We start from the raw sequence: 27,588 nt of genomic DNA, 5'->3' as shown, positions 1-27,588 counted from the left end.
ACTTCCTATTCCTGTTGTTGCCGAATTCTTTAAAAGCAGTTTAAAGCATCTGAAAGTCTTAGGTTGGTGTGTCGGGAAGTGAAAGATAATTTTTAGTAGTGCATGGATTTCTTTAAAGGTGTATATGTTGCGCACAGACTAGTAATCTGAACTAATTTCTTACTCTCTCCTAATCTACAGTTTCAGAAGGCATTGAAATAAATATGCATGTGTTGTGCCTATTGAATAATTTACAAATAATTAGTATCAGTTCATTCCCAGCAGAATGTTAATTTTTAGTTTTGTACTTAAAATTTCAGTGTCTTATGTTTTATCCTTTCCTTTTTCTGTCATATCCTTACATCATATTGTAAAGAATAACTTGTATGCTTGGTGATAATACTATTCAAGCTTAATATGAAATTGAAATGGTCTTAGACTTCAATTTTCAAAATACACACATTATCCTATATAACAAGATATAAGAATATGACAAAAAAAGGACATAACTATCCAGCTGGCAAATATACAGTCTCTGGAAAATAAAAATGAAGACAAAGCAAGATTGCTGTGCCAGAGAGATATCAGGGACTGCTGTGTACTTTCCTTAACGGAAATGTGGCTCACATCTGCAATTTCAGACGCAATGTTGCAGCCTGAAGGCTTCACATTCTCTGCAAAGACAGGACAGCTCAATCTTTTAAAGGCATAGGAGGTGGAGCATGCTTTATGATTAACTCATTGTTGTGCACAAACTTGGCAGTTCTGTCTCATTCTTACTCTCCCAACCAAACACTTAGAGTCAAATGTCCATTTTATGTATCGAGGGAGTTTCCCGCCATCATCCTGGTAGTGGTGTACATTCCACCTCAAATCAAATCAAGTTTAATTGTCATTTAAAGCATATGTGGATACAGCCAAATGAGACAGCGTGGCTCTGGGGCCAAGGTGCAAAAACATACATGCGCATTCAAAATAACAAGAAAGGAAAAAAAAAGAACAGCATCACAGAAGGAAATAAATTTTTAGACCAAGTTCCTGAGAAACAAATCCTGCAGATTGATGGTTCTTGTCAGTCTAGCCTGTAATTCCACCAATCCACTACTGGAGGGCAGCACGGGCAGGATTCCACTCTACAATGCAAGCCCGAGGATTGAGGCATAGACCTAGTTACAACTGAGGCACACTGATGTCTCGCCATCATACAAAGGAAGCAGGCCTACGGCAATCAATGTCCACTTAGTCTTGCGATTGCAAAAGAAATGTCCCAGACAGGCAGGCACAATAGAAGTTAAGGAATGTAATCAGTAGGCATGAAACTGCTGTCTCTGAGGTCTTCCCTATCATTGTGACAGATTTCAAACTGTCCAGCTTGAAGAATTTACTGAACTACTACCACCAACATATCACCTGTGGAGCCAACACACTTGACCACTGAATCACCACCATCAAGAATGTTTTCCGTCCCACCGCACACCCATACTTTGGAAAGTCCCATCACCTGGCTGTACTTCTATTCCCAGTATTTAGGCAGAGACTTTAAAAAACTGCAGCACCAGTGCTGAAGACCAAGAATGTCAAGGGAGGTGGAGGAGAGCTTACAGGACTGTTTTGAGTCAGTGGGCTGGATACTCTTCACAGATTCTTCTTAGAGAGTCTGAATGAATACACCACAGTTGGCACTGACTTCATCCAGACATATGTAGATAAGAGTGTGCCTTTGAAAACCTACCAGACATACTCGAACCAAAAACCATTGATGAACCAGGAGATACTTGTATAGTTTTGGATCATCAGTATTGAATCTGTGATTCAACACCAGTGATCCAAACTATACAAGAAAACCAGGTACGACCTGCATTTTGAAAGTGATAATACAATTCTGATTGAGGTTAGAGACGTTTCAGATGCATGCCAACTCTGGCAGGGTTTGAAAGTCATTACACCCTATCCTCATTATATGCGTGGAACCTATTTCTTCCAACTTCTCCTTATATGCATCCAAAACTCACAGTTATGCGAGGAGCACTGCTTTCCCGCCAATACAAGTCATGTGCGCATGCCTCACAGTCCCACTCCCGCCAGTCTCGCATTGGTTTTGGCAATGTATGGATGTGTGACCTTGCGCTCTTAAACTTTTGTTGTTTTTACCTACGGTGCAGTGATTTTGTGCTTGAAATATTTAGCTATGCCTCCTAAGCATCTGATATCAAGTCCTGGGCCATCAGTCAAGCGGCAGAGAACCGTTTTAACACTTGAAAGAAAGTTGGAAATTATAAACAGGGCAGCGTCAGGTGAAGGTAACACAGTTCTGGGATGCTACCCTGTGCAGTTGCGGGCTATGATAGCTGAGTTAGGCATCACACCAAAGCAGGTGTTTAATGCAGACGAGACCGGGCTTTTTTGGAAGCGTATGCTGAAATGCTTTTACATGAGTATGGATGAAAAAACTGTGTCAGGTTTCCAGGCAGCAAAGGATAGATTGACTTTGTTTATCTGTTCCAATGCCGAAGGAGACTGTAAAATGAAGCCTCTCTTAGTTTACCATTCACTAAACCTCCGTGCTCTTAAGGGTTTGAGTAAGAAGCTTCTCCATGGAGCGTGGAAATCAATTTGGGTGGAGTGTGTGCACACCCTCAAGGGGTTTCCTGCCTTCACTGCAGCTGTCCAGGATTGTGTAGACCTGGGCGGTAAAATTGGTGGGGAAGGATTCTCAGATCTCGAGACTGCTGACGTGGTAGAGCTCCTGGATTCTCATGATGAAGAATTAAGTGTGGATGACCTTCTGCGTTTAACTCAGACTGAAGGTGATAACGATGAAAAAAGTGTAGAGTTGCAGGTGAAGGATTTTACGATGAAGCAACTGGCAGAATTTTTTAAGGCTGCGGAACACTTGGCACAAATGGCAATGGACATGGACCCAAGTTTAGAAATGAGTCATCATTTCAGTCATTTTCCTGCAGTCAAGCCTTCTTCACTACAAGCAAATGTATGCTGAAAAACAAAATGCTGCGAAGCAAACAACCCTCACCACTTTCTTCAAACCGAAGTCATCTGCTGCCGGCAGTTCTGAGAGCTCTGTGAGTCTTCCTTCACCCCTTGCTGTCCTTTTCTCACCACTTTCTTCAAACCGGAGTCATCTGCTGCTGGCAGTTCTGAGAGCTCTGTGAGTCTTCCTTCACCCCTTGCTGTCCTTTTCTCACCACTTTCTTCAAACCGGAGTCATCTGCTGCTGGCAGTTCTGAGAGCTCTGTGAGTCTTCCTTCACCCCTTGCTGTCCTTGATGATCCTGACAACACACAACCATCCACCTCATCCATGTAAAGCTGCCTGACACCACTGCACAACCACTCATCTCCCGGAGCAAACACACCTGCCACTGTTGGTGAGTACTGTACACCCGAGTATGTTAACTTTCTATGATTTATTACATTGAATATTACCTTAATTTGATGAAATATAATATGAATGTTGCCTTGTGGTACTGCTTTTGTGTCATATTGGTATGAAAATGTGAATAAATTACAGATAAAACATATTTAGGAAGCCGTCCAGAATGCATCCCTATTTTCTCCATTTAAGTAATTATTCACATTATGCATTTTCACATTATGCGTCTACTTTGAGGAACGTATCCCCTGCATATAACGAGGGTAGGGTGTACTTCCTACAAAGTGAAATCTGTCATCCTGAATGGTTGTGACGCTTCACTTCCAGATGAACTCAATGCCTTCTATGCACGCTTTGAATGAGAGCATAGAACTACACTTGTGCAAATCCCTGCAGCATTTGGTGACCCTGTGATCTCTATCTCTGAGGCCGAGTCTGATCATCTTTCTAGAGGATTGAACTCTCGCAAGGGATCATGCTGTGATGGTGTACCTGGTAGGGTTCTGAAAAACAGTTTCAGCCAACTGGCAGGAATGTTCAGGAACATCTTCAGTCTGTCACTGCTGCAGTTGGAGGTTCACACCCACTTAAAAAGAGCAACAATTGTACCATTGTCCAAAAAGAGCAGGGTGAGCTGTTTCAAAGATTATTGCCCAAAGGCACTCACGTCTGCTGTGATGCAGTGCTTTGAGAGGTTGGTCATGTCTAGAATCAACTCCTGTCTAAGCAAGGATCTGGACCTTTGTAATTTGCCTATCACCCCAATAGATCTGCAATGGATGCATCTCACTGGCTCCCCCTTTGGCCTTGGATCACCTGGAACTATGTCAGGCTGCTCTTTATAGATTACAGCTAAGTGTTCTACACAATCATATCTACAGTTCTAATCAATAAGCTCCAAAACCTGGGGCTCTGTATCTCCCTCCACAACTGGATCCTTGACATATCTTACTGGGAAGCCAGTCTGTATGGATCCAAAAAAAGTCTCCTCTCTGACAATCAACATGGACGCACCTCAAGAATACGTGCACAACTCACTGCTCTACTCTCTCTACACCCACAATTGTGTGGCTAGGCACAGCTCAAACATCAACTATAAATTTGCCAATGACAGAACTATTGTTGGCAGAATTTCAGATAGTGAAGAGGAGGCATACAGGAGCGAGATAGATCAGCTGGTTGAGTGGTATCACAACAACAACCTTGCACTCAACATCAGTAAGACCAAGGAATTGATTTTGAACTTCAGGGACAGGGAACCAACCAGTCCTCATCACGCAATCAGCAGTGGAAAGAGTGAGCAGTTTCAAGTTCCTGAATACCAATATTTTTGAAGGATTTGGTACCCAGGGCCAAACATATCAATGCAACTACAAAGAATGCATGACAGTGGCTAGATTTCATTAGGAGTTTGAGGAGAATCAGTATGTCCCCAAAAATACTCGCAAACTCCAACAGATGTACCATGGAGAGCATTTTACTGATTGCATCACCATCTGGTATGGAGAGCCCACTGACCGGAATTGGAAAAAGATGCAGAAAATTTTAAACTCGGCCAGCTCCATCATGGACACTAGCCTCCCCTACATCGAGGACACCTTCAATAGGCGATGCCTCAAAAAAGCGGCATTCATCGTTAAGGAACCCATCATCCACGACCTGCTCACTTTTCATTGCTAACATCAAGGAGGAGGTACAGGAGCCTGAAGACGTACACTCAACGTTTCAGGAACAGCTTCTTCCCCTTTGCTATCAGATTTCTGAATGGTCAATGAACCCATGAACATTACCTCACTATTTTTTCCTCTCTTTTTGCACTACTTACTTAAATTAATTTTTTAAATATTTCTTATTGTAATTTATAAACATTACTATGTATGGCAATGTACTGCTGCCGCAAAGCAACAAATTTCACAACATATGCCAGTAGTATAAACCTGATTCTGATTCTGATATAATTTAAGGATATAAAAGAGATTTGCAGCTTGTCCCCAGCTGTGAAGTTACTGTATCAAAATTAAATTCCTGTTATAAAATCTTTGCAGTCTTTATTACTATTAAAATCAGATGGGTTCTGTAGCTTATCCTTAATGTTCATTTTGTGCGTGATGGCGGCATGAATATCTATGTTGATTATTTCTCAACTAATTGTATACTAATAATTATTAATTACAACTTTCAATAACTGTATAATTTATTATTAGATACAAACTTCATTATAACCAACTGTAAGTACCTAATATCCTCATTGTTGGCCTTTGATCTTCGTGAAATCCAGGGAAGAGCTTGGGTCTGAAAATAATAGGTCTCTGATTAATTTTCAGTCTATTTATTTTATGTCAGTTCATTCGTTTTACAAAGAAATAAATGAGATTATAATATATAGTGGTTGTAGTAGAGTTTGAATTTAATTATAATGTCATTTATGTGAAATTTTACCAAGTTTGTGATTTGATTTAACTGCACCTGAATCTAGAATGTTATATGAAAAGAGTAATTTCATTGACTGTTAAGTTATTTCCAAGCAGTCAAATTTCTAAGCTTAATTTTACCATAATGTAATAATCTTTTTAAATATTTCATTTCCTTCTCTTTTTGTTCAGATATCAGACAAGGACAAAGCTGAACAACTGCAAGAAGAGCTTCTGCGCACTCAGGTCAGGAAAATGAATGCATTCTAGATGTCACCTGTGCTGTGAGCTTTAGATTTGAACAAAATGTAAGAAACCAAAACATGCCTTTTTATCTGATGCGATACTAAGTTCTGCCTCCAGTTATCCGACAGTATTGATACTGTCGGACTAGGTGAGAGTAAGAGTTCAGCGCGGACTAGAAGGGCTGAGGTGGCCTGTTTCCGTGCTGTAATTGTTATATGGTTATACTGCAGTTGTACCACCAACGGGATATACAGTGGTGCAGTGGCTTACCAAGACATTTTCAACCACACCGCAATTTGTGGCCTATGTCACCTAGTAAGACAAAGCAGCTAGTGCTGGGGAGCACAAGCACCAAGTAACAAGTTATTCTAACTTTGAAATAATATTGTCTTTCATTCATTGCCCTAGAACTACTAAACGGCACTGCATACAACTTATAGCCAGTAATAAACACATTGCACCATTGTTTTCTGAAGGACAAGAATACCAATGTCCCAATTAATGAATTAAAACAAGCTATTAAAATATTGAGAGCTCGGTTTCTTTTAAGCTTCACTGTATGCCATTTTAAATCAAATCTACAGACATTTAGAAATGAAGAACTCCGAGTTCTTTGAAATCTGCTTTGTCTTTAAGGATTTGTTGTTTTGATCATATGTTGCTGTTAGATTATTGGTATTCTGAGCTTTTTAAAAAAAATCTATGGTACATCTTCCCTTTCTCTCTTGAGAATGCATACGATTAACCCTGATTATCCTGAATTCTGCAGTAACCTCTCACTTTTCCACTTCTCCACAAGTGCCTGTGCTAGATTTGGAATGATGATTTTGTCTCCCTTGTGACCCTGAGTAGCGGCAGAGTCTCAATCTTAAATAAATAAGTTGGCCAGAACAATAACTACACAGTTTACAATTCATGAAGTTCTTCCCATCTTTAGCTTCTGCAGTTGTTGTAAATATCCCTGGCTCTGAAAAGCATTTAAAAATCACTAAATGGCTAATAAATTTAAAACTGCGTTTTCACAATAAAGTCAACTAAACTTTTAATTCTTTTAATTATTTAGTAATTATTATTTAATAATAATTATTTTAGATGGCCTTACTTTAGCTTATAGTCATGCAGTACTCATTAAAATGAATGGACTTGCTGGCTTAATCCCTAGGCTAACTTAGCCAAAATTCCAAACAGAAGTACCTCTCATAAATACTGAGCAACTTCTGTAAGGCCCTGGGATGTCCAGTGGTTGCATGCAGCCTAGAGATTGCTAGTGAAACTCCACCAACAATTTTTAGATACGGCAAGAGTCCTGATACCCACTGGTCTAGTGCTGAGAAATTGCAACTACTCAGTATTGAATTGTTGGCTTTTAACAACAAAATCCAGTCTTTTAAAGCTTAATATTAGAGGATAGTTAATGCCACAAAGCATAATGCCGAGAGAATTTCACAATTATTGAGAAAGTCATTTCAATGTACCAATGTTATATTTACAAACCTTAAGACAGCCAGAACAGTATCACTTTCAGGGACAAAATATTTCCATGAAATATCTATCGCTATTGTTATATGATGACATTACCTGCCCACATTATGAAAATGTTTCAGGTCACCGTTGACTGGACCAACCACATAAACATCGTCGACAAACATACAGACAAATATGGTGTATATACTTGCACTATGTGAATGAGTACTGAACTCACATTCATTGAAAGTGATTATTGCTCATCATTTTATTTATGGAAAATTGATTCAATTTGTGGCTTTGGAATGACATAAACTGTATTGTGTGTTTATGTCATATAGTTACAAAAGAATGAACATGCTTTCAAATGAAATCTGACTTCATAAAGAAAAGCAATTATTATTTTCTCTTGCCATTTTCTTTTCCATAGTTAAAATACCAACGGATCCTTGAACGTCTAGAGAAAGAAAATAAAGAACTACGGAAACAAGTTCTTCAGAAAGATGATAAAGGCATTCATCAACGAAAAATGAAGGTGAAATTGATTTTCCGTTGGGGAATAGAAGTATTTAGATCAGTAGAAAGCTTAAGCACTTTCACAAATCTGGTTCTCATTTATGTTGATATTCTCAGTGGTTTATGATTTCAATATCTGCAATTTTAATCAGCTGCTGGTAAAAATATGAATATAAAGCTCCAGGTTAGGTTTTTTTTGCCTTCCCTTCTATATACCTGCTCAGCTAGGGGAGTAGGGATGCCAGGCAGGATAGTTACATGCTCCTCTTCGGGATGTGGGAAGGCAGGGCGACTTCCAGTGCCCCTGACGACTACAACTATGAAAAGTGCATCCAGCTGCAGCTTCTAAAAATCTACGTTAAGGAGTTGGAGCTGGAACTGGATGAACTCCAGATCATTCGGGAGGCTGAAAGGGTGATAGATAGGACATATAGAGAGGTGGTTACGCCCAAGGTGCAGGATACTGGAGACCGGGTGACAGGAAGGGGAAAGGGGTTAAGGAGCCAGCGCACTGTGCTCCTCTGGCCATCCCCCTTAACAGCAGGTGTATCACTTTGGATATTATTTGGGGGTTGGGAGCGGGGGAACATGACCTTCAGAGGAAAGTCACAGTGGTCCAGGTCTCTGGCACTGAGCCTGCCTCTGTGACCCAGTGGGGAAGTGGTGATAGGAGATCCGTTAGGGGAACAGACAAGAGGTTCTGTGTGCAAGAACGAGGACCTGGGTGCAAGGGTCTGGGATATCTCAAATAGGGTCAACAGCCAGAAGTCGTGGTCATGTAGGCACCAGTGACATGGATAAGATGAATGACAAGGTTCTGCATAGGGAGTTCAGGGAGTTAGGTGCTAAGTTAAAGGGCAGGCCCCCAGGATTGTGATCTCAGGATTGCTACCCATGCCACGTGCTAGTGAGGCCAGAACTAGGAAGATCATATAGTTTAATACATGGCTAAGGAGTTGGTGTAGGAGGGAGAACATAAGATTTTAGGATCATTGAGCTCTCTTCCACGGAAGGTGGAACTTGTACAGAAGGGACTGTTTGCACCTGAACTGGAGGGGGACTAATATCCTGGTGGGAGGGTTTATTGACGCTGTATGGTGAGGTTTAAACTAGAGTTGCAGGGGGAATGGGAACTAGAATGCTAGAACAGTTAGTGGAGTGGTTTTGGAGGCAGATGTTGGTAACACCTCAGACAAAGTTAGGAATCAGAAGGTTGAGTACGGTGCAACTAGTGTGCCGAGCTGCGAATATCGCAGGAAAGGTGGATAACAGTGTTGAAGATGAAGTAGATGTTTACAAACAGAGGGAATGTATAGTGAGACAAGTCTGTTGATAAGGTAAAATTGCAGTCAAAAGGATGAGTTGCAACATAAAAGGCAGACAAAATTGAAAAGGCTGAATACAGGACTTAAAGTGTTATATTTGAATGCATGCAGTTTACAGAATAAGGTAGATGAACTTGCATTAGCAGATTGGTAGGTATGATGTGGTAGGCATCACTGAATCATGGCAGAAAGAAGATAATAGCTGGGAGCTTAATTGCACATTGTATTGAAAGGACAGACAGAGGGGCGGCGTTGCTCTGTTGGTTTTAAAAAGTAAGTAAATTCCTTAGAAAGAGTTGATATAGGGTCGAAAGGCATTGAATCATTGTGCATAGAGCTAAGGAACTTCAAGGGTAAACAGACCCTGATGGCAGTTGTATATAGACCCCCAAATAGTAGTAAGGATGTGGCCTACAAATTATAACGTAAGTTAGAAAATGCATGCCAAAATGGCAATGTTATGATAGTTGGGGGGGGGGGGGAATTCAATATGCAGGTAAATTGGGAAAATCTGGTTGTTGCTGGATTCCAGCAGGGGAATATCTAGAGAGCCTACAAGATGGCTTTTTAGAGCAGGTTGATCTGTTCTAGACTGGGTGTTCTGCAAAGAACCAGAATTGATTTGAGACCTTAACGTAAAAGAACCCGTAGGGGAAGTCGTCAAAATATGATCAAAGTCACGATGAAATTTGAGAAGGAGAAGCTAAAGTCAGATGTATCAGTATTACTGTGGAGTAAAGGGAATTACAGAGGCATGAGAAAGGAGTTGGCCAGAATTGATTGGAAAAGAACACTGGCAAGGATGATGGCAGAGCAGCAATGGCTGGAAATTCTGGAAGCAATTCGGAAGGCACAAGATATATACATCCCAAAGAGGAAGAAGTACTCGAAAGGGAAGATGCCACAACCATGGCTAACAAGAGAAGTCAAAGCCAACATAAAAGCCAAAGAGAGGACATATGATACAGCAAAAATTAGTGTGAAGTTAGAGGATTGGGAAGCTTTTAAAAACCAACACAAGGCAACTAAAAAAGTCATTAAGAAGATAAATATGGAATATGAAAGTAACCTAGCCAATAATATTAAAGAGGATACCAAAAGTTTCTTCAGGTACATCAAGTGTAAAAGAGAGGGAAGAGTGGATATTGGACCACTGGAAAACTATGCTGGAGAGGTAGTGATAAGGGACAATGAAATGGTGGACGAACTGAATAAGTGTTTTGTATTCAGTCTTCACTGTGGAAAACACTAGCAGTATGGTGAAATTTCCCGGTGGCATGGGTCAGGAAGTGTGTAAAGTTACCATTACTAGAGAGAAGGCTCTTGAGAAACTGAAAGGTAGATAAGTCACCTGGACCAGATGGTGTACACCACAGAGTTCAAAAGGAGGTTGCCGAAGAGATCATGGAGGCATTAGTAATGATCTTTCGAGAATCATTAGATTCTGCAATGGTTCCGGAAGACAGGAAAATTGCAAACGTCCCTTCACTCTTCAAGAAGGGAGAGAGGAGGAAGCAAGGAAACTACTGGCCAGTTAGTCTGACCTCAGTGGTTGGGAAGATGTTGGAGTTGATTATTAAGCATGAGGACATAAGGACTCAGGATATTTGGAGGCACATGATCAAATAGTCCGTAGTCAGCATAGTCTCCCCAAAGGAAAATCTTGCCTGACCGATCTGTTGGAATTCTTTGAGGAAATAGCAAGCAGGAGAGACAATGGAGAATCAGCTGATGTTTTGTTCTGGTTTTCAGAAGGCCTTTAGCAAGGTGCTACACATGAGGCTGCTTAACAAGCTATGAGCCCATGGTATTATAGGAAAGATTCTAGTATGGATAATGCAGTGGCTGATTGGCAGGAGGCAAAGGGTGGGAATAAAGGGAGCCTCTTCTGGCTGGCTGCTGGTGACTAGTGATATTCCGCAAGGGTCTGTGTTGGGCCCGATTATTTTTATGTTATATTTCAATGATTTGGATGATGGAATTGATAGCTGTGTTGCAAAGTTTGTAGATAGTATGAAAATAGGTTGAGTGGCAGGTAGATTTGAGGAAGTAGAGAGGCTACAGAAGGACTCAGATTAGGAGAATGGGCAAAAAAGTGGCAGATGGGATACAGTGTCAGGAAGTATATGGTCATACACTTTGGTAGAAGAAAAGAAAGGGATGACTATTTTCTAAATGGAGAGAAAATACAAAAAACTGAGGCGCAAGGTGACTTGGGAGTCCTCGTGCAGCATTCTGTAAATGTTAATTTGCAGTTTGAGTCTGTGATGAGGAAGGCAAATTAGATGTTAGCATTCATTTCAAGAAGACTAGAATATAAAAGCAAGGATGTAATGTTGAGACTTTGTAAAGCATTAGTGATACCTCTGTTGGAGTATTGTGAACAATTTTGGGCCCCTTATTTTAGAAAGGATATGCTGGAACTGAAGAGGGTTCAAAGGAGGTTCAAGAAAATGATTACAGGATTGAATGCATCATCATATGAAGAGCAGTTGAGGGCTCTAGAATGCAGAAGAATGAAGGGTGACATCATTGAAACCTATTGGATGGTGAAAGGTCTTGGTAGAGTGGATATGGAGAAGATGTTTCCCATGGTGGGAGAGTCTAAAACCAAAGGGCACAGCCTCAGAGTAGAAGGGCATCCTTTTAGAAAGGAGATGAGGAATTTCTTTGGCCAGAGGGTTGTGGATCTGGAATTTTTTGCCACAGACAGCTGTAGAGGCCACGCCTTTATCTATATTTAAGACAGAGGTTGATAGATTCTTGATTGGTCTGGGCATGATGGGATACAGGGAGAAGGCAAGAGATTGGGGCCGAGGGAAAAACTGGATCAGCCATGATGAAATGGCAGAGCAGACTCGTTGGGCTAAATGGCCTAATTCAGCTCATATATCTTATGCTCTTAAAATATTGGAAGAAAGACGTGTGATTTAGTTGGTCCTGTCATAACCTTGATGTGCCTAAGCACTTTACAAATAGTGATTTGTTGAAATGGTGGTGTGGGTTATGAGGTAACTAATTTATTGTTCGAAATTTGCATATGGGGCATTACACAATTTCCCTGCTAAACCAACGTGTTGACAGATCAACCACAATGTTTTAGAATTTTTTTCTGTTAGTTATTTTACAGAAAGACAGAATGCTCAGTTAAAAAGAGGATGCTGTCCAAATTGCATGCCATCTTGGACAATGTCTCCCATCCACTACATAATGTACTGGGTGGGCACAGGAGTACATTCAGCCAGAGACTCATTCCACCGAGATGTAACACAGAGCGACATAGGAAGTCACTCCTGCCTGTGGCCATCAAACTTTACAACTCCTCCCTTGGAGGGTCAGACACCCTGAACCAATAGGCTGGTCCTGGACTTATTTCCTAACTTAATTTACATATTACTATTTAACTATTTATGGTTCTATTACTATTTAATATTTATGGTGCAACTGTAACAAAAACCAATTTCCCCCAGGATCAATAAAGTATGACTATGACTATTTTGAATATTGTTTTTAGATTCCATGTAATTATAACTATGTAATTTGATCATGTTTGGGAGAATAATAAGCTGTGTATTATTTGAAAATCCAGAAGATCTCAGAACTACTGTCAAATAATGGAAATTTGTTCTTCTTAACCTCAAGATCGGTTTCTTGGGGCAGTTAATGATGTTTGTTTTTAAGGATTTTCCAGTTTTTCTTTCCCTTTATTAACTCTTCAGTTCCTAAGGAATATAGGAAAGTTTTGATTCTGTACTGAATGTACTTTTGAATTCTTCCAGTCTGATGTCAGTGGTTTTTGGAGTGACTGTTTATAAAGAGCTAGTGGTTACATTTAGATTCATCTGACAGACATTCCACTGCCCTGACATTGCTGGTTAGCTGGCCAGTGAGCCATGCTGCATCTTCCCGCATGGTACAACAGTCTGACAGCTGGTGAGGCCCCACCCCCAAGCTCATTGGCTATCAAAGCTTTTTTAATATTGAGCATTAGTGAACAATTTTGACACTCGTAAGAATTCAAAGTCACGCAAGACCGTTTTTTTAAACTGACATTTTAAAAGATTAAGTACACATAAGACCATTTTAATACATTTAAACCAACCGATTGAATCAAATAAACAGCTAAATTTGCTTTTCTCATGAGAGCTATTTTCTCATTAATTGCAACACTCCTTCTGCACTTCATCTGTTTTTGTGGTGGAGGGTTAGCAGATGGATTTCTCTAGCCTCGGAGATGGAAAATCTGGGAGACTCCCCATTCTCCAATGAAATTTCTGAGTTAATTCTGGAGTTCCACAGATTGGTAGTGGTCAAGACTGGAGGTCCAAGATGCTGCTATAAGTCCAGATAGAACCTACAGAAGGCTACCCTGAAAGTGAAAAGGCAATTAGGGACAGAATCACAGGCACAACAGCAATGGCCTGCGTGCCATTACTTCTCATAAGGTGAAACCTAATAGCAAGAATTGCAGTGCTGCTTCACTGACCAATGAACTCAGTGCCTTTTAAGTATGCTTTGAAAGGGAGAATAACACTATACCTGTGCAAATCACCACATTCAGTGACCCTGTGATTACTGTCTTGGAGGCTGACATCAGAACATCCTTCAAGAAAGTAAATCTGTGCGAAGCATCGGACATATAAACCTGTGCTGACTGACTGGCTCAAGTACTTAAGGACAGCTTCAACCTCTACTGCTGTAAGGCCAGCAATAATACCTGCGCCTAAGAAAAGCAGGGTGGGCTGCCTCAATACCTATCACGTAGTAGCACCCATATCTACCATTATGAAATGTTTGAAGAGGTTATTTACGGCTAGAATTAATTCTTACGTGAGCAAGGACCTGGACCTGCTGCAATTCACATACTGCCACAACACATCTACAGCAGATGCAGTCTTACTGGATCTCCACTCTTCTTTGGAGCACCTAGACAACAGTAAAGCAAATGCTGATCTGTATCAATTATAGCTCAACATTCAGTGCCAGCATCCCTTTAATATTAATTACAAAGCTTCTAAAACTCTCCTCTGTACCTCTCTCTACAACTAGATCTTCAACTTCCTAATTGGGATATCACAGTCTGTGTGGATGGATAATGATATCTCCTCGCTGACAGTTCAAAACAAGTGCACTTCAAAGATGCATACTTAGCCCAATGCTCTCCTCTCCACATTCTTGACTGTATGGCTAAGCCCAACCCAAATAAAATCTACAAGTTTGCAGATGACACTACTGCTATTGGTAAAATTTCAGATAATGATGTTGAGATGTACAAGAGTGAGATGCATTAGCTGTTTGAGTGGTGTTGCAACACCTGAGCGTGGGCAAGATCAAGGAAATGATTATAAACTGCAGGAAAGGGAAATGGGGAGAACACACACCAGTCCTTGTGAGGGCTCAGTGGTAGATAGAGTGAGCAGCTTTAAGTTCCTGGGTGTCAACATCTCAGAGGGTCTATCCTGGCTCCAGCATATTAATGTAGTTGCAAAGAAGCTGCATCAGTGGCTCTACTTCCTTAGAAATTTGACAAGATTTGCTATGTCACTAAAGACACTTACAAATTTCCATAGATGTATTCTGGAGAGCATTCCAACTGGTTCCTATGGGAGCTCCAATGCATAAGATCGCAAGAGCCTGTAGAGAGTTGTAGACTCGCTAGCCATCTTGGGCACAACCCTCTCAACTATTGAGAACATCTTCAAGAGGTGATGTCTCAAGAAAGTGCTATCCATCATTGAGGATTCTCAACATCTGGAACATGTTCTCTTGTTACTGCCATTAGGGAGAAAGTAGAGGAGTCTGAAGACCACCACTGAACATTTTAGGAACATATTGCTCCCTTCCATCATCAGATTTCTGAATGGTCCATGAACCCATGAACACACTACCTCATTCCTTTTTGCATTATTTATTTAATTTGTAATTTATTGTAACTTTGTCTTTGCACTGTACAGCTGCCACAAAACAACAAATCTCACGTCACATAAGACAGTGGTAATAAACCTGATAATAATTCTGCTATGGTGGATATCAACTGTCCAGCAACCTCTGCTCTGGAACAGCCCAGTTACCAGCATATTTGCTGGCACATCAGCACAAATTTTCAATTGACGATTGGCCCATAGTAAAATAAAAGAGCTGAGCTAAAACCCACTGTTGTTTGGTTCTGTCAGAACCCTGACTTTTACCCAATCTCAGTCGTAGTTGCTACTTTTTATGTTTCACAATCAAATTAATTTCCCTAGTCTCTGTGAAAACACATTACCTTTAATGCTAAGAAACATCTCAGTCAGCAAATTGCTGGTTGGAAATTATCACTAATAGTTACTAAATGTACCTGATGCAGGTCTATTAAAGTGTAAAGGCACAATGTGGTCAATTGAAAGGCAAATAATACCAGTTCTTATCTATTTCATTTTGGGCATTTTAGTTCTTTTACTAACACGTACAAAGACTACTTCTCACTAATAAATTGAATTCTTCTCATCCATGGTATTAGATCAGTAAACTTTTCTCTAATTAGTCTGAGTTCAGATGAAAACGTCTATTTATTTTATGGTACCTGCAAACATTTATTAACTCATTATTAAAGAGTTCAATGTTTTAGAAGTACTTGCTTCTCTTGCATACTGTGATGAACAATGTTATGTATTTCAATAGAAAAATTCTTTTTCTAGAAGTCTTTGATCGATTTATATTCTGAAGTATTGGATATTCTTTCGGACTATGATTCCAACTACAACACTCAGGATCATCTGCCGAGGGTGAGCATCAAATCATCATCATGTTTTATTGTTTGAATAACACTTAGGACAAAATTAGATATATGAAAATTGGTGGTACAGCCCATTTAGTATTGGCGTTATTTTTCTTTGGGTGATGTTCTATGATAAAGATAGACAAATATATTAGTACAGGTTGAACACCCCTTATCTGGAACATTTGGGGACCAAAGTGTTTTGGATTTCGGATTTTTCAGATTTTGGAATATTTTGCATCTATATAATGAGGTAACTTGGAGATGGAACCCAAGTCTAAACACAAAATCCATTTACTTTATGTATTCAGCTTATACATATACGTTGAAGGTAGTTTTATATAATATTTTAATAATTTTGTGCTTGAAACAATCATGTTTATATTGAATCATCAGAAAGGTAAGCATCACTACCTTGGCCGCCCAGGTAGACAGTCAGTGGCTGTTTAGTATTGCTGTCATTTCTGACTCAGAATTTATGTGCTCTTGGTAAGCAGTCTTTGTCTTATACTTGTTCATCATACATACTGTCTGATGCAGCCATTCAGGGGGCTTGTTTTTCATCAGCAATGATCTTGGGAAACTCATCAATGAATTTCTCTGCTGCTTCGTGATTTGCAGATCCTTTATTACTACAAATCTTCAAAAATGTTATGCTGTGCCTTTTCTTAAATTCCTGCAACCAGTCTGCTGAATATTCACAATTAGCTTCAATTTTCAGATTGTTGTGATAGATCTTTGCTTGTTTCATTATCAACATACCGTTAAGCGGCATATGTTTATTCGGACGCTGATCAATCTACTCTTTCAATTCATGATTTTCATTTTTGCTTTATGCAGTGTTTTTCTATTTTTCAGTAACTTCCATTCATTACATATGTCAGCTCACTTCTCAGAACTGTCTGCAGTGCGCAGAAAGCTGCATATCACCTAGGAACTTTCCCAGCGCCTTGTGAAATTTGCCATTTGTGCTATCATGACAGAGTTCAAAAAATGTTTGATTGTGGAGGTTTTCAGATTTTGGAATTTCAGATAAGGGGTGCTGAACCTGTAGTATAATCTTTCAGCCCATGTTCACAGATTATTTTTATGTCTGCTTACAATGCTTTTAATCAGCAGAAGGTATTTACTTCTAGGTTGTTGTAGTTGGAGATCAGAGTGCTGGAAAGACTAGTGTGCTGGAAATGATTGCACAAGCTAGAATATTCCCTCGAGGATCTGGTGAAATGATGACCCGTGCACCTGTTAAGGTGAGCTTTAAAAGAAACTTGTACTATATGACGCTATGTGCTCAAAAATTGCGAAAGTAACCATGGCTATTTGTTTTGTGTTGTGTAAGTTCTTAATTATGGTTTGCATGTTCAATTATAGAGGCTTAATTTGAATTATTTGGAATTGACGTTGATGTCACATTATTACTTTGCAAATATTTTTGACAAAAGTAATATATTCAGAATTTATTGAATTTAAAGGGAATCATGAAGCAGAACTAATGAAAGTACTCATACAGGCTATAATTATTTGGAGCACTTGAGTTGTAATGCTTTCTCTTTTTAGTACACAGTAAACTACATAAAATTGATACGCCTTTCAATTTATATCAATTCTTATATTGATGCAAAGGAATCTTAAGACTAATAGAAACTATTTTTAAAAGTAAGAAATTGCTGCGAGTTCAAGAAATTTAGAAAAATATCAAACTAATTTCTATTTTCCAAGTATTTCTGCAACATTTGATTTATATTGAATAGTCAAATGTAAAACTTCTATGTAGAACTGTTGTTCAGAATTATGTGTGAACTACAAATATAAGTATTGTGTAGTTGATTTGACCTTTGACTTGAGTTACAGAATGGTATTATTAGACTTCTCACTACTGTATTTACTTTCTTCAGTTTTTTATTTTTTTTGACTTATTATATAAAAAAAGTTAGAACTTTATGTAACAATTAGAACATATTAATCAAAATTGTTTTTATGAAAAAAAATGATTACACCAAAGAAGCTCAACAATAATATAACAAATTAGAAGAAAGATATTGATGTCAGTGTATTTGTTTCATATCTGTTCATTACCTTTTGTAGCTGATGGCTTTTATTTATTAATTCTTTTTTGTGGATTTGACTTGATTCAGGTAACATTGAGTGAAGGTCCTCACCACGTGGCTATGTTTAAAGACAGCTCGCGAGAATTTGACCTTACCAAAGAGGAAGATGTAAGTTCTGATAGGGTTTTGTTTTTTTTCTGTTATTGAGCAGCATCATTCAGGATCTAAAGGGTTTTATATTCAGCATTAAATCTCAGTGCTGAAACAGCTGTTCAAAATGATTACACATAATAAGACTCTAAGACCATAAGACATAGGAGCAGAATTAGGCCATTTAGCCCATCAAGTCTGCTCTGCCATTCCATCATGGCTGATCACGAATCCCACTCAACCTCATACACCTGCCTTCTTTCCATATCCTTTGATGCCCTGACCTATCAGTAAATATTGTTAGAGAATATTAAACAAAATTTCTGAGATAGGGATGTCCTCAGCTGAACATTATCTTGATTAACTTCACTGCCAGCTAATTTTCCAATAGTTTCATAGACAATATGTATAATATCTGATTTCTTATTTTGAGTATATGGTTTGGAAAGTATCCCATTCATGTTGCAAGCCAAACCTTGAATTTTCCCTAAAATTTGCAATTGACGAAGTTGGCTAAACAACTGAATTGAAAATAAATTGATCAATTTGCAAGTGCTATCTTGATTTTGTCTAGCTATTCCTGGAGAGGGTAGATACTAATTTAGTGGAACAAATTATACTTATGCCTTTTTAAAATAATTTTTTAAGCTTGTTGAATAATAAAAGCTGACTATATTTATGACCAGAGTTTTCAGAAATGTGTCATAAGTGCATGTAATATGGGATAACAGTGAAATAACCTACCTGACTTGAACCTGGAGCAATAATAGATGGAACAATGGCTTTTCATTACAGCTTTTGATCTAAAGATAGTGATAGATACTGAGGCATGAGAAAGGAGCTGGCCAAAGTTGATTCAAAAGGAACACTAACAGCAATAGTTGTACTTTCCGGGAGCAATTTGGAAGGCTTAGGATAGAGACATTCTAAAGAAGAACTATTCTAAAGCTAGTATGAGACAACCGTGGCTGACAAGGGAAGTCAAAGCCAACATAAAAGCCAAAGAGATAGCATATACGAGAGCAGAAATTAGTGGGAAGTTGGAGGTTTGGGAAACCAACAGAAGGCAACTAAAAAAAGGCATAAGGAGGGGAAACAGTGAAATATGAAGGGAAGCTAGCCAATAAAATCAAACAGAATACCAGAATCTTTTTCAGATACATGAAGAGTAAAAGAGAGGCAAGTGTAGATATCTGTTCACTAGAAAATGATGCTGGAGAGGTAGTACTGAGGGACAAGGAAATGGCGGATGAACTCAATAACTATTTTGCATCAGTCTTCACTGTGGAAGACATTAGCTTTACACTGAAAATTTGAGAGTGTTGGGGCAGGAGTGAGTGCAGTTGCTATTACTTAGGGAGAAGATGTTTGGGAACCTGAAAGGTCTGAAGGTGGATAAGACACCTGGACCAGATGGCCTACACCCTGGGGTTCTGAAGGAAGTAGCTGATGAGATTGTAGAGGCATCAGTAATGATCTTTCAAGAATCAATAGATTCTGGCATGGTTACAGAGGGACTGGAGAATTGCAAATGCCACTCCACTCTTCAAGAATGGAGGGAGGCATTTGAAAGGAAATTATAGGCCAGTTAGCCTGACCTCAGTGGTTGGGAAAATGTTGGAGTCGTTAGGGTACTTGGAGGCACATGACAAAATAGGGCAAAGTCAGCATGGTGTCCTCAATAGAAATCTTGCCTGACAAATCTATTGGAATTCTTTGAGGAAATAACAAGCAGATTAGACAAAGGAATATTAGTGGATGTTGTGTGCTTGGGTTTTCAGAAGGCCTTTGACAAGGTGCCACAAATGAGGCTGTTTAACAAGATAAGAGCCCATAGTATTTCAGAGAGGATACTAGGATAGATTGTGCATTGGCTCATTGGCAGGAGACAAAATGTGGGAATAAAGGGGGCCTTTTCTGATTGGCTGCCAGTGACCAGTGGTGTTCCGCAGGGGTCAGTGTTGGGACTGCTTTTTGCGTTGTAAGTCAATGATTTGGATGACAAAATTGATGGCTTAGTGGCTAAGTTTACAGACAACATGAAGATAAGGGGAGGGGCAGGTAGTGTTGAGGTAGCAGGGAGTCTGCTGAAGGACTTAGTCAGATTAGGCGAGTGGGCGAAGCAGTGATAGATGGAATACAGTGTCGGGAAATTAGACAGAGACATAGAATAGTACAGGCCCTTCGGCCCACAATGTTGTGCTGACCCTCAAACCATACCTCCCATATAACCCCCCACCTTAAATTCCTCCATATACCTGTCCAGTAGTCTCTTAAATTTCGCTAGTGTATCTGCCTCCACCATTGACTCAGGCAGTGCATTCCACGCACCAACCACTTTCTGAGTAAAAAACCTTCCTTTAATATCCCCCTTGAACTTTCCACCCTTACCTTAAAGCCATGCCCTCTTGTATTGAGCAGTGGTGCCGTGGGGAAGAGGCGCTGGTTATCCACTCTATCTATTCCTGTTAATATCTTGTATATTCATGGTCATACACTCACCACCCACTCAACCTGCAAACTAACCTTTAGGGAATCCTGCACAAGTACTCGCAAGTCCTTTTGCACCTCCGATTTTTGAAATTTCTCCCTGTTTACGAAGGAATAAAAGCATAGACTATTTTATAAACAAAGAAATTCGAAATTCAGAGGTCAAAAAGACTTGAACCTGCATTGTTAACTCTGGAACCCTTAGAAGTTGTATCCAATCTACATAGTCCTTCAGAAATTAACTCCCTAAACATAGTGGCCAATCTACGTCTTTCTGCTCTTTTAACAAGCTGCATAAAACTGGTCCTTACACTAAACTTTTGATTATTTTAATATCACCTTGTGTAGCCTAGAGTCCCAAAAAATATAATTGTTACTCATGAAGTGTCATGTGGTATTTTGCCATATTAGATGTTCCTTTTATATGAATATCATTGAGTTCTTGTCATTACATGTAACATTAACAGCAATTGAATGTATCTGGTCTTCTCCCTCTTGATGCCTTTTCTATAAATGTCAGGTGATCTAAAATTTACCTTGAGTCTATCATATATTAACTAGTGAGTCTTTTGTTCTTTAATGTGTCTGTATAAAAACTTAGGCCATTGATTTATTTTTGTCACAGCATTTGACTAACCCCATCTCTCAAATTTTTCACTAATTCAACAAACTCAGTTCTCTAAGCTCTCTTATGTTTATTCTGACCTAATCCATGTTGTCCTCCTTCCCTTGTGTTGTCAAATGTATAGCTTTCAAAACTACATTCTCAGAAATTCCCTCCATAAACGTATTTGTCACCAATTTGCCACTTCATTTCCCCTTTTGAAATGCGTTCCATGATCAAGTTTAGACCAATCTTAATCTCAATTTAGTTTGTATGTTTCTCAGTTTATCTCCATTGCTGATTTGTTTTTGTCTATGCAGCTAGCAGCATTGCGTAATGAAATAGAAATAAGAATGAGGAAAAGTGTAAAGGAAGGACAGACTGTCAGTCCTGAGGTAAGTTGATGCAGTGTATGCCAATTCAGTATGTTTGAATAATACTTCTAAGTTTGGTAGGGTTCAAAAAAAATTATTTTTCAAAACTCTCATTGTTGATGTTTGGATCTTCGTGAAATTTTGAACAATTAAATTATAAAACTTAAAACTATACATTATTAATAGAGTTATGTTTTTTTAAGTAATATGTGTCTTATAGCAGAAAATCTGAATGTTTTAAACTTCAAAAAAGGTCTTTTTATGAATTTAAGCTTTCAAAGTGAAAGTGTGAATTGTACAACGGATTTATAAAAATTATTTGGCGCTGTAAAAAATGTTCTTTTGACAATAAAATATAATGAAATTTTGTATTGTTTAATCTTTAAATGAAATTTCTCAACTATAAATTAAATGAGTTTGCCAATTATGGATGATGCTTAGCAACAATTTCTGTGGGTTAATTTGATATATCGTTACTTTTAAATGTACTACTACTTGAAGGTGATTGCTTGTATTCATATTTTTGTGTAATCCTTAGACTATCTCACTAAGTGTGAAGGGCCCAGGTCTACAACGAATGGTACTAGTAGATCTTCCGGGTGTTATCAGTGTGAGTATCAGAAAGTGTGCTTTTTCTGCAATAAAGGAAAATTGATGCCTCTGTAGCTTTTGAACTTCATAGATCTAGGCTTAAAACCAAAAGTCCAATTATCGGAACTGTATTAACAAAATCATCATTTTAGTCAATGATTCTACTTTAGAACTTGCAACCAAGAGTTCACTTACCCTGCGAGATAATCTGCTGTTGTGAATGTGTTAATGAGCATAGAATTAAATGGAAGACACTGGAGGCTGCTCCCAGTGTGTGTTAGATAGGGGAAAATTAACAAATGACTTTTTTTTCCTCATGGCATTTCACATCCTGGTTTTAACTTTCATTTTTGATGAAGTGCAATTGCTTGTAAGTGCTGTCCATAGCCATTGAAGAAGTTGGAAAATGAAGTTTTAGGTCTTTTCTTTTTGTTGTTGGCATTGGTTCTCCGTACTTTATTCAAAATGCCTCAAGTTAATGCATGGATTACTTAATTGTATTGTAAGCCTATCATTTGAGTTTCCATTTGACATTTTAAGAGCCTGCCAACACTATTAATAATCAGATCTTTTATATTATGCAAAGCTTAAAGCTTTCTTTTACAGTGTTCTGTTACCTTACTGAACTTTATGGCTTTTTTTCCTATGTTGAAGACGGTAACTTCAGGAATGGCTGCTGACACCAAGGATATCATTTTTAGCATTAGCAAAGCTTACATGCAGAACCCTAATGCCATCATACTTTGTATTCAAGGTAAGGATTTAAGTGCATTTACCAACAGAACATTATTATGAGAAAATACTACATTTTCATTTATTCATTTTATAACATTTATTACTCACCATTAATTGCCATTTAGATGATGTTGGTGAGCTGCCACCTTTAACTGTTGCAGCCGAGCTATTTGCATTATATAAGTGTTTCGTTGCTTCAAGTTCATATAACCTATCAGGTTAATCAGTCTTTGGTATCCTGTATTAATTTTAATGCATGTAATTAATCTTTTGACTATAATGTCTCTTGCCTGATCACCTTAGATAATGTAAATTTGCTTTTTACTAAATGACAGGCACGATAGTACAGCAGACAAATGCTGCAAGCAAAGAGCTAAAGTTTTTAAATCTGTGTTCTGATCCTATTGGGAGATCATGATGCTGTAAATATCAGAATCAGGTTTATTATCACCGGCATGTGACGTGAAATTTGTTAACTTAGCAGCAGCAGTTCAATGCAATACATAATCTAGCAGAGAGAGAGAGAAAAAATAATATAATAAAAATAAAATAAAACATAATAAAGAATTATATCAGTTACGTATATTGAATAGATTTTTAAAAATTTGCAAAAACATATCTGTATGTTTTAAAAAAGTGAGGTAGTGTCCAAAGCTTCAATGTCTATTTAAGAATTGGATGGCAGAGGGGAAGAAGCTGTTCCTGAATCGCTGAGTGTGTGTCTTCAGGCTTCTGTACCTCCTACCTGATGGTAACAATGAGAAAAGGGCATGCCCTGGGTGCTGGAGGTCCTTAGTAATGGACGCTGCCTTTCTGAAACATCGCTCCCTAAAGATGTCCTGGATACTTTGTAGGCTAGTGCCCAAGATGGAGCTGACTAGATTTACAGCTTCTGCAGCTTCTTTTGGTCCTGTGCAGTAGCCCCTCCATGCCAGACAGTGATGCAGCCTGTCAGAATGCTCTCCACAGTATAACTATAGAAGTTTTTGAGTGTATTTGTTGACATGCCAAATCTCTTCAAACTCCTAATAAAGGATAGCCGCTGTCTTACATTCTTTATAACTACATCGATATGTTGGGACCAGGTTAGATCCTCAGAGATCTTGAGACCAGAAACTTGGTCTGTGATCCATCTGACAAGAGTGTATTTGCTTTGTTTTTTCATTCAATGTTTACTGATCATTTTTGCACCAAAATATGAGCATAGATTACATACTCTCTGTTGTGCACAAACTCATAGTATTTGATCTATCCATCAAGAAATCTAATTGAATCAAATTGCCAAGTCCAAATTTCAAAACCCTATGGCTTGAAATGTGTATTTTTCAACTTTTGTCATGAAGCTAATTTATTCCCAAACCATCTTGAAACGTTGCTAACAAAAATATAATAATTAAATATATATCTATGCAGACATGGAGTGGTGCCTGCCTTACGATAAACTTGTTATACTGCTCAGACGTGGTGCTCTTGTCCCATTCCTGCTCTCCCGATCCAGTGAAGTATTCTTCACTCGAGCTTCCATGGGTTTTCTCCACCATCATACTGACTGTAGTCTACATCACACCTCAGGCAGACAGCAAGCTAATACTTGAGGAACAAAGCAGCAATCCTTGGCACTTGTCATATTGTAGCAGAGACTTTATTCAGGCTATCTTGAAGATATTTCTGCGAACTGGTATTAAAACATCACCAGTGCTAGAGGAGTCAACACAAATTCATCAGTGGATCTAAATGAATATGCCACACACATCATTGACTTCATAAGGATATGTGTGAACAAGTATGTACCCAGAAAAATATTCTGAGTTCTCCCCAGCCAGAATGAGCAAAGAGATTCATAATTTGCTGAGGACTAGATCTGTGGGTTTCAGCTTGTGACCAAGACTTGGAGGGTATGTCTAGGTATGACCTTTGGCCAGATTTGCAGTATATGTCCAAGTAAGCAATTGTGAGTGCAAAGAGGGAATTTCAGACTAAACTGGAATCATATATGGACGCAGAACAGCTGTGGCAATGCTTGCATGATGTAACTTCCTACAAAACAAGATGGATAGCTGTCACTCAGATGAGCTCAGTGATGCTTATCCATCTTTTGATAGGGAAAGCTATGACACTATCAATAAGCCCTTTTACCTCCAGATGACCTGCAATTTCAATCCCTGAGGCCACCGTCTGGGCATCCTTCAAGAGGATAAATCCAGCAAAGGTGTCTGGTCCATACGATGTACCCTGGCCAAGTACTTACGATCTGTGCAGATCAACTGGCTGGAGTATTTATGGCCATTTTCAACCTTTGGCTTTGTGGTTCCGAGGCATTCATTGTTCTGGTGCCCAATGACTCAATGACTACAGTTTGATGGTATTTACATCAACTATAATGAAATACTTTGAGAAGTTGGTTATGGCATAAATCAACTCTTGTCTCAATAAATAATCTGGATCTGTTCTGGTTTGCCTACTAGTACAGCAGGTTAACAGCAGATATGATGACTCTGGATCATCTGGACAATGGGAACTTGTAATTCAGGCTCCTACTCTTTGACTGCAACTAGCGTTCAACAAAGTCATCCGGTCCAAACTTCAAGACCTGGGCCTCTATTTCCTTCTGCAAATGGATACTCGCCTTTATAATTGGCAGAGCTAAATCAGTGAAGATCAGTAACAATGTCTCCTCCTCACTGGCGTTCAGAACAGGTGCACCTCAAGGCCATGTGTTTAGCCCATTGCTCTGCTCTTCTATGGCTGAATGGTTAAGCACAGCTCCAGTGTCATCTTCAAGTTCGCCAATGACATGACTGTTGTTGGACAAGTCCCACAGATGACCGGCTTACCGGATGGAGCGAGATGGGTCAGCTGTTTTGAGTGGTGCTACATAACCAATCTCTCCCTCAACATCAGCAAAACTAAAGAGAAGGGTAGAAGGGCAAATTTGCATTAGTCTACAGTGGGGGATTGGCAGTGTGGAGAGTCAGCAGTTTTAAATTCCTGGGTGTTAACATTATTAGATGGCCTGTCCCGGGCCTAGGACATAGATGCAATCATTCAGAAAGTGCACCAACATCTTTACATTTTTAGGAGGTGTGGTTTGTCATCAAATAACTCTTAACAAGCTTCTACAGGTGTGCTCTTGAAATATCCAGCCTGGTTGGGTCATGACCAGATAGGGCAATTTGAATGCACAGGAACGGAAAAAACTGCAGGCTGTAGTGGACTCTGCCCAGTCCATCACGGGTACCCTCCCCACCATTGGTAGTATCTAGCGGAGACACTGCTTCATGAAGGCAGCAACTATCATCAAAGGTCCCCACCATTTGGATTATGCCATCCTTTTTCAGCTACCATTGAACAGGAGATACAGAAACCTGAAGTCCCATTCCACCAAGTTCAAGAATGACTTCCTTTCAACCATTCGACAGAACTGTACTCATTACACTGCTACCACCTTGACCACTGTGCACTAAAATGGACCTTTTTTTTGGTTCTAATAGTGTTTTTGTGTCTTCCTATAAAAATAAATATGTATAAATTATGTTTAATGTATTTTCGTTGTAAATGCTGATTGTATAATGCGATGTAGCTGTGATTCTGCTGCAAGGAAGCTTTTTATTTCACCTATGCATACAGGTCCTTATGCATATGACAATGACTTTAGTTTCTTATGGTTTCATATTTTGCATCATGTAACATATATTTATAAATCTACAAACTGAAACTTAAAAGCTTCAAGTCCTGGGTCATAGAAATCATCAGTATGGATGATAAATAAACAACTTCAAAAGTTTAACTGAGGGATACTGGAATTCCTTAAATTCATGTAACTTGACATTTGCTTTTTGACCACTTTGGAAGACTTGTTCCTTACATGATTAAATGGAAGGTATTTGATTGTTACTTTATATTTCGGAAGTTACATGTTCACCTTCGTAACAAATGATCCGTCTTTGTTTCAGATGGGTCTGTAGATGCTGAACGCAGCATTGTAACAGATTTGGTCAGCCAAATGGATCCACAAGGCAGACGGACCATTTTTGTATTGACTAAAGTGGATCTGGCAGAAAAAAACTTAGCGAGTCCCAGTCGAGTAAGACTCTTTTAATGTTTGATAATATTAAAAAATTGAGTATACATGTAGTGCTTTCAATATTGAATTCTTAACTTATTTCCATGTGCTACAGTTATACTTATTATCATACATGAATACCATTTATTCATTGTTTTAGGCACTGTTTTACGCACCCACTCCCCCTCGCCCCTTTTATAATTCCCTTTCCATTTGTTAAACCAAATTATACTGTGGAGGTACAGTTGCAAGAAAAAGTTTGTGAACCTGGTTTTCTTCATTAATTATTCATAAAATGTGGTCTGATCTTCATCTAACTCACAATAATAGACAATCTGCCTAAACTAACAACACTCAAACAATTGTACTTTTCCTGTCTTTATTGAACACATTATTTAATCATTCACAGTCCAGGCTGGAAAAAGGATGTGAACCCTTGTATTTA

The 27,588-nt window shown here is 38.9% G+C and overlaps 1 protein-coding gene across 5 annotated transcripts in view; it reads left to right on the top strand.

Moving 5' to 3' along the window:
- opa1 (OPA1 mitochondrial dynamin like GTPase) overlaps positions 1 to 27,588 on the top strand; it is a 157,952-nt gene that overhangs the window by 25,648 nt on the left and 104,716 nt on the right. For all 5 annotated transcript variants that reach the window (XM_063045731.1, XM_063045734.1, XM_063045732.1 and 2 more), the window contains 9 exons: positions 5,973 to 6,026; positions 7,921 to 8,025; positions 16,009 to 16,095; positions 17,225 to 17,338; positions 18,224 to 18,304; positions 21,701 to 21,775; positions 22,293 to 22,364; positions 23,000 to 23,099; positions 27,034 to 27,164. In XM_063045731.1, the coding sequence (XP_062901801.1) occupies positions 5,973 to 6,026; positions 7,921 to 8,025; positions 16,009 to 16,095; positions 17,225 to 17,338; positions 18,224 to 18,304; positions 21,701 to 21,775; positions 22,293 to 22,364; positions 23,000 to 23,099; positions 27,034 to 27,164 (819 nt within the window). The remainder of the gene's footprint in view (positions 1 to 5,972; positions 6,027 to 7,920; positions 8,026 to 16,008; positions 16,096 to 17,224; positions 17,339 to 18,223; positions 18,305 to 21,700; positions 21,776 to 22,292; positions 22,365 to 22,999; positions 23,100 to 27,033; positions 27,165 to 27,588) is intronic.

This window comes from Mobula hypostoma, chromosome 4, assembly GCF_963921235.1.
Source record: "Mobula hypostoma chromosome 4, sMobHyp1.1, whole genome shotgun sequence".
Lineage (NCBI taxonomy): Eukaryota > Metazoa > Chordata > Chondrichthyes > Myliobatiformes > Myliobatidae > Mobula > Mobula hypostoma.
This window is presented reverse-complemented; position numbering and strand designations above follow the sequence as displayed.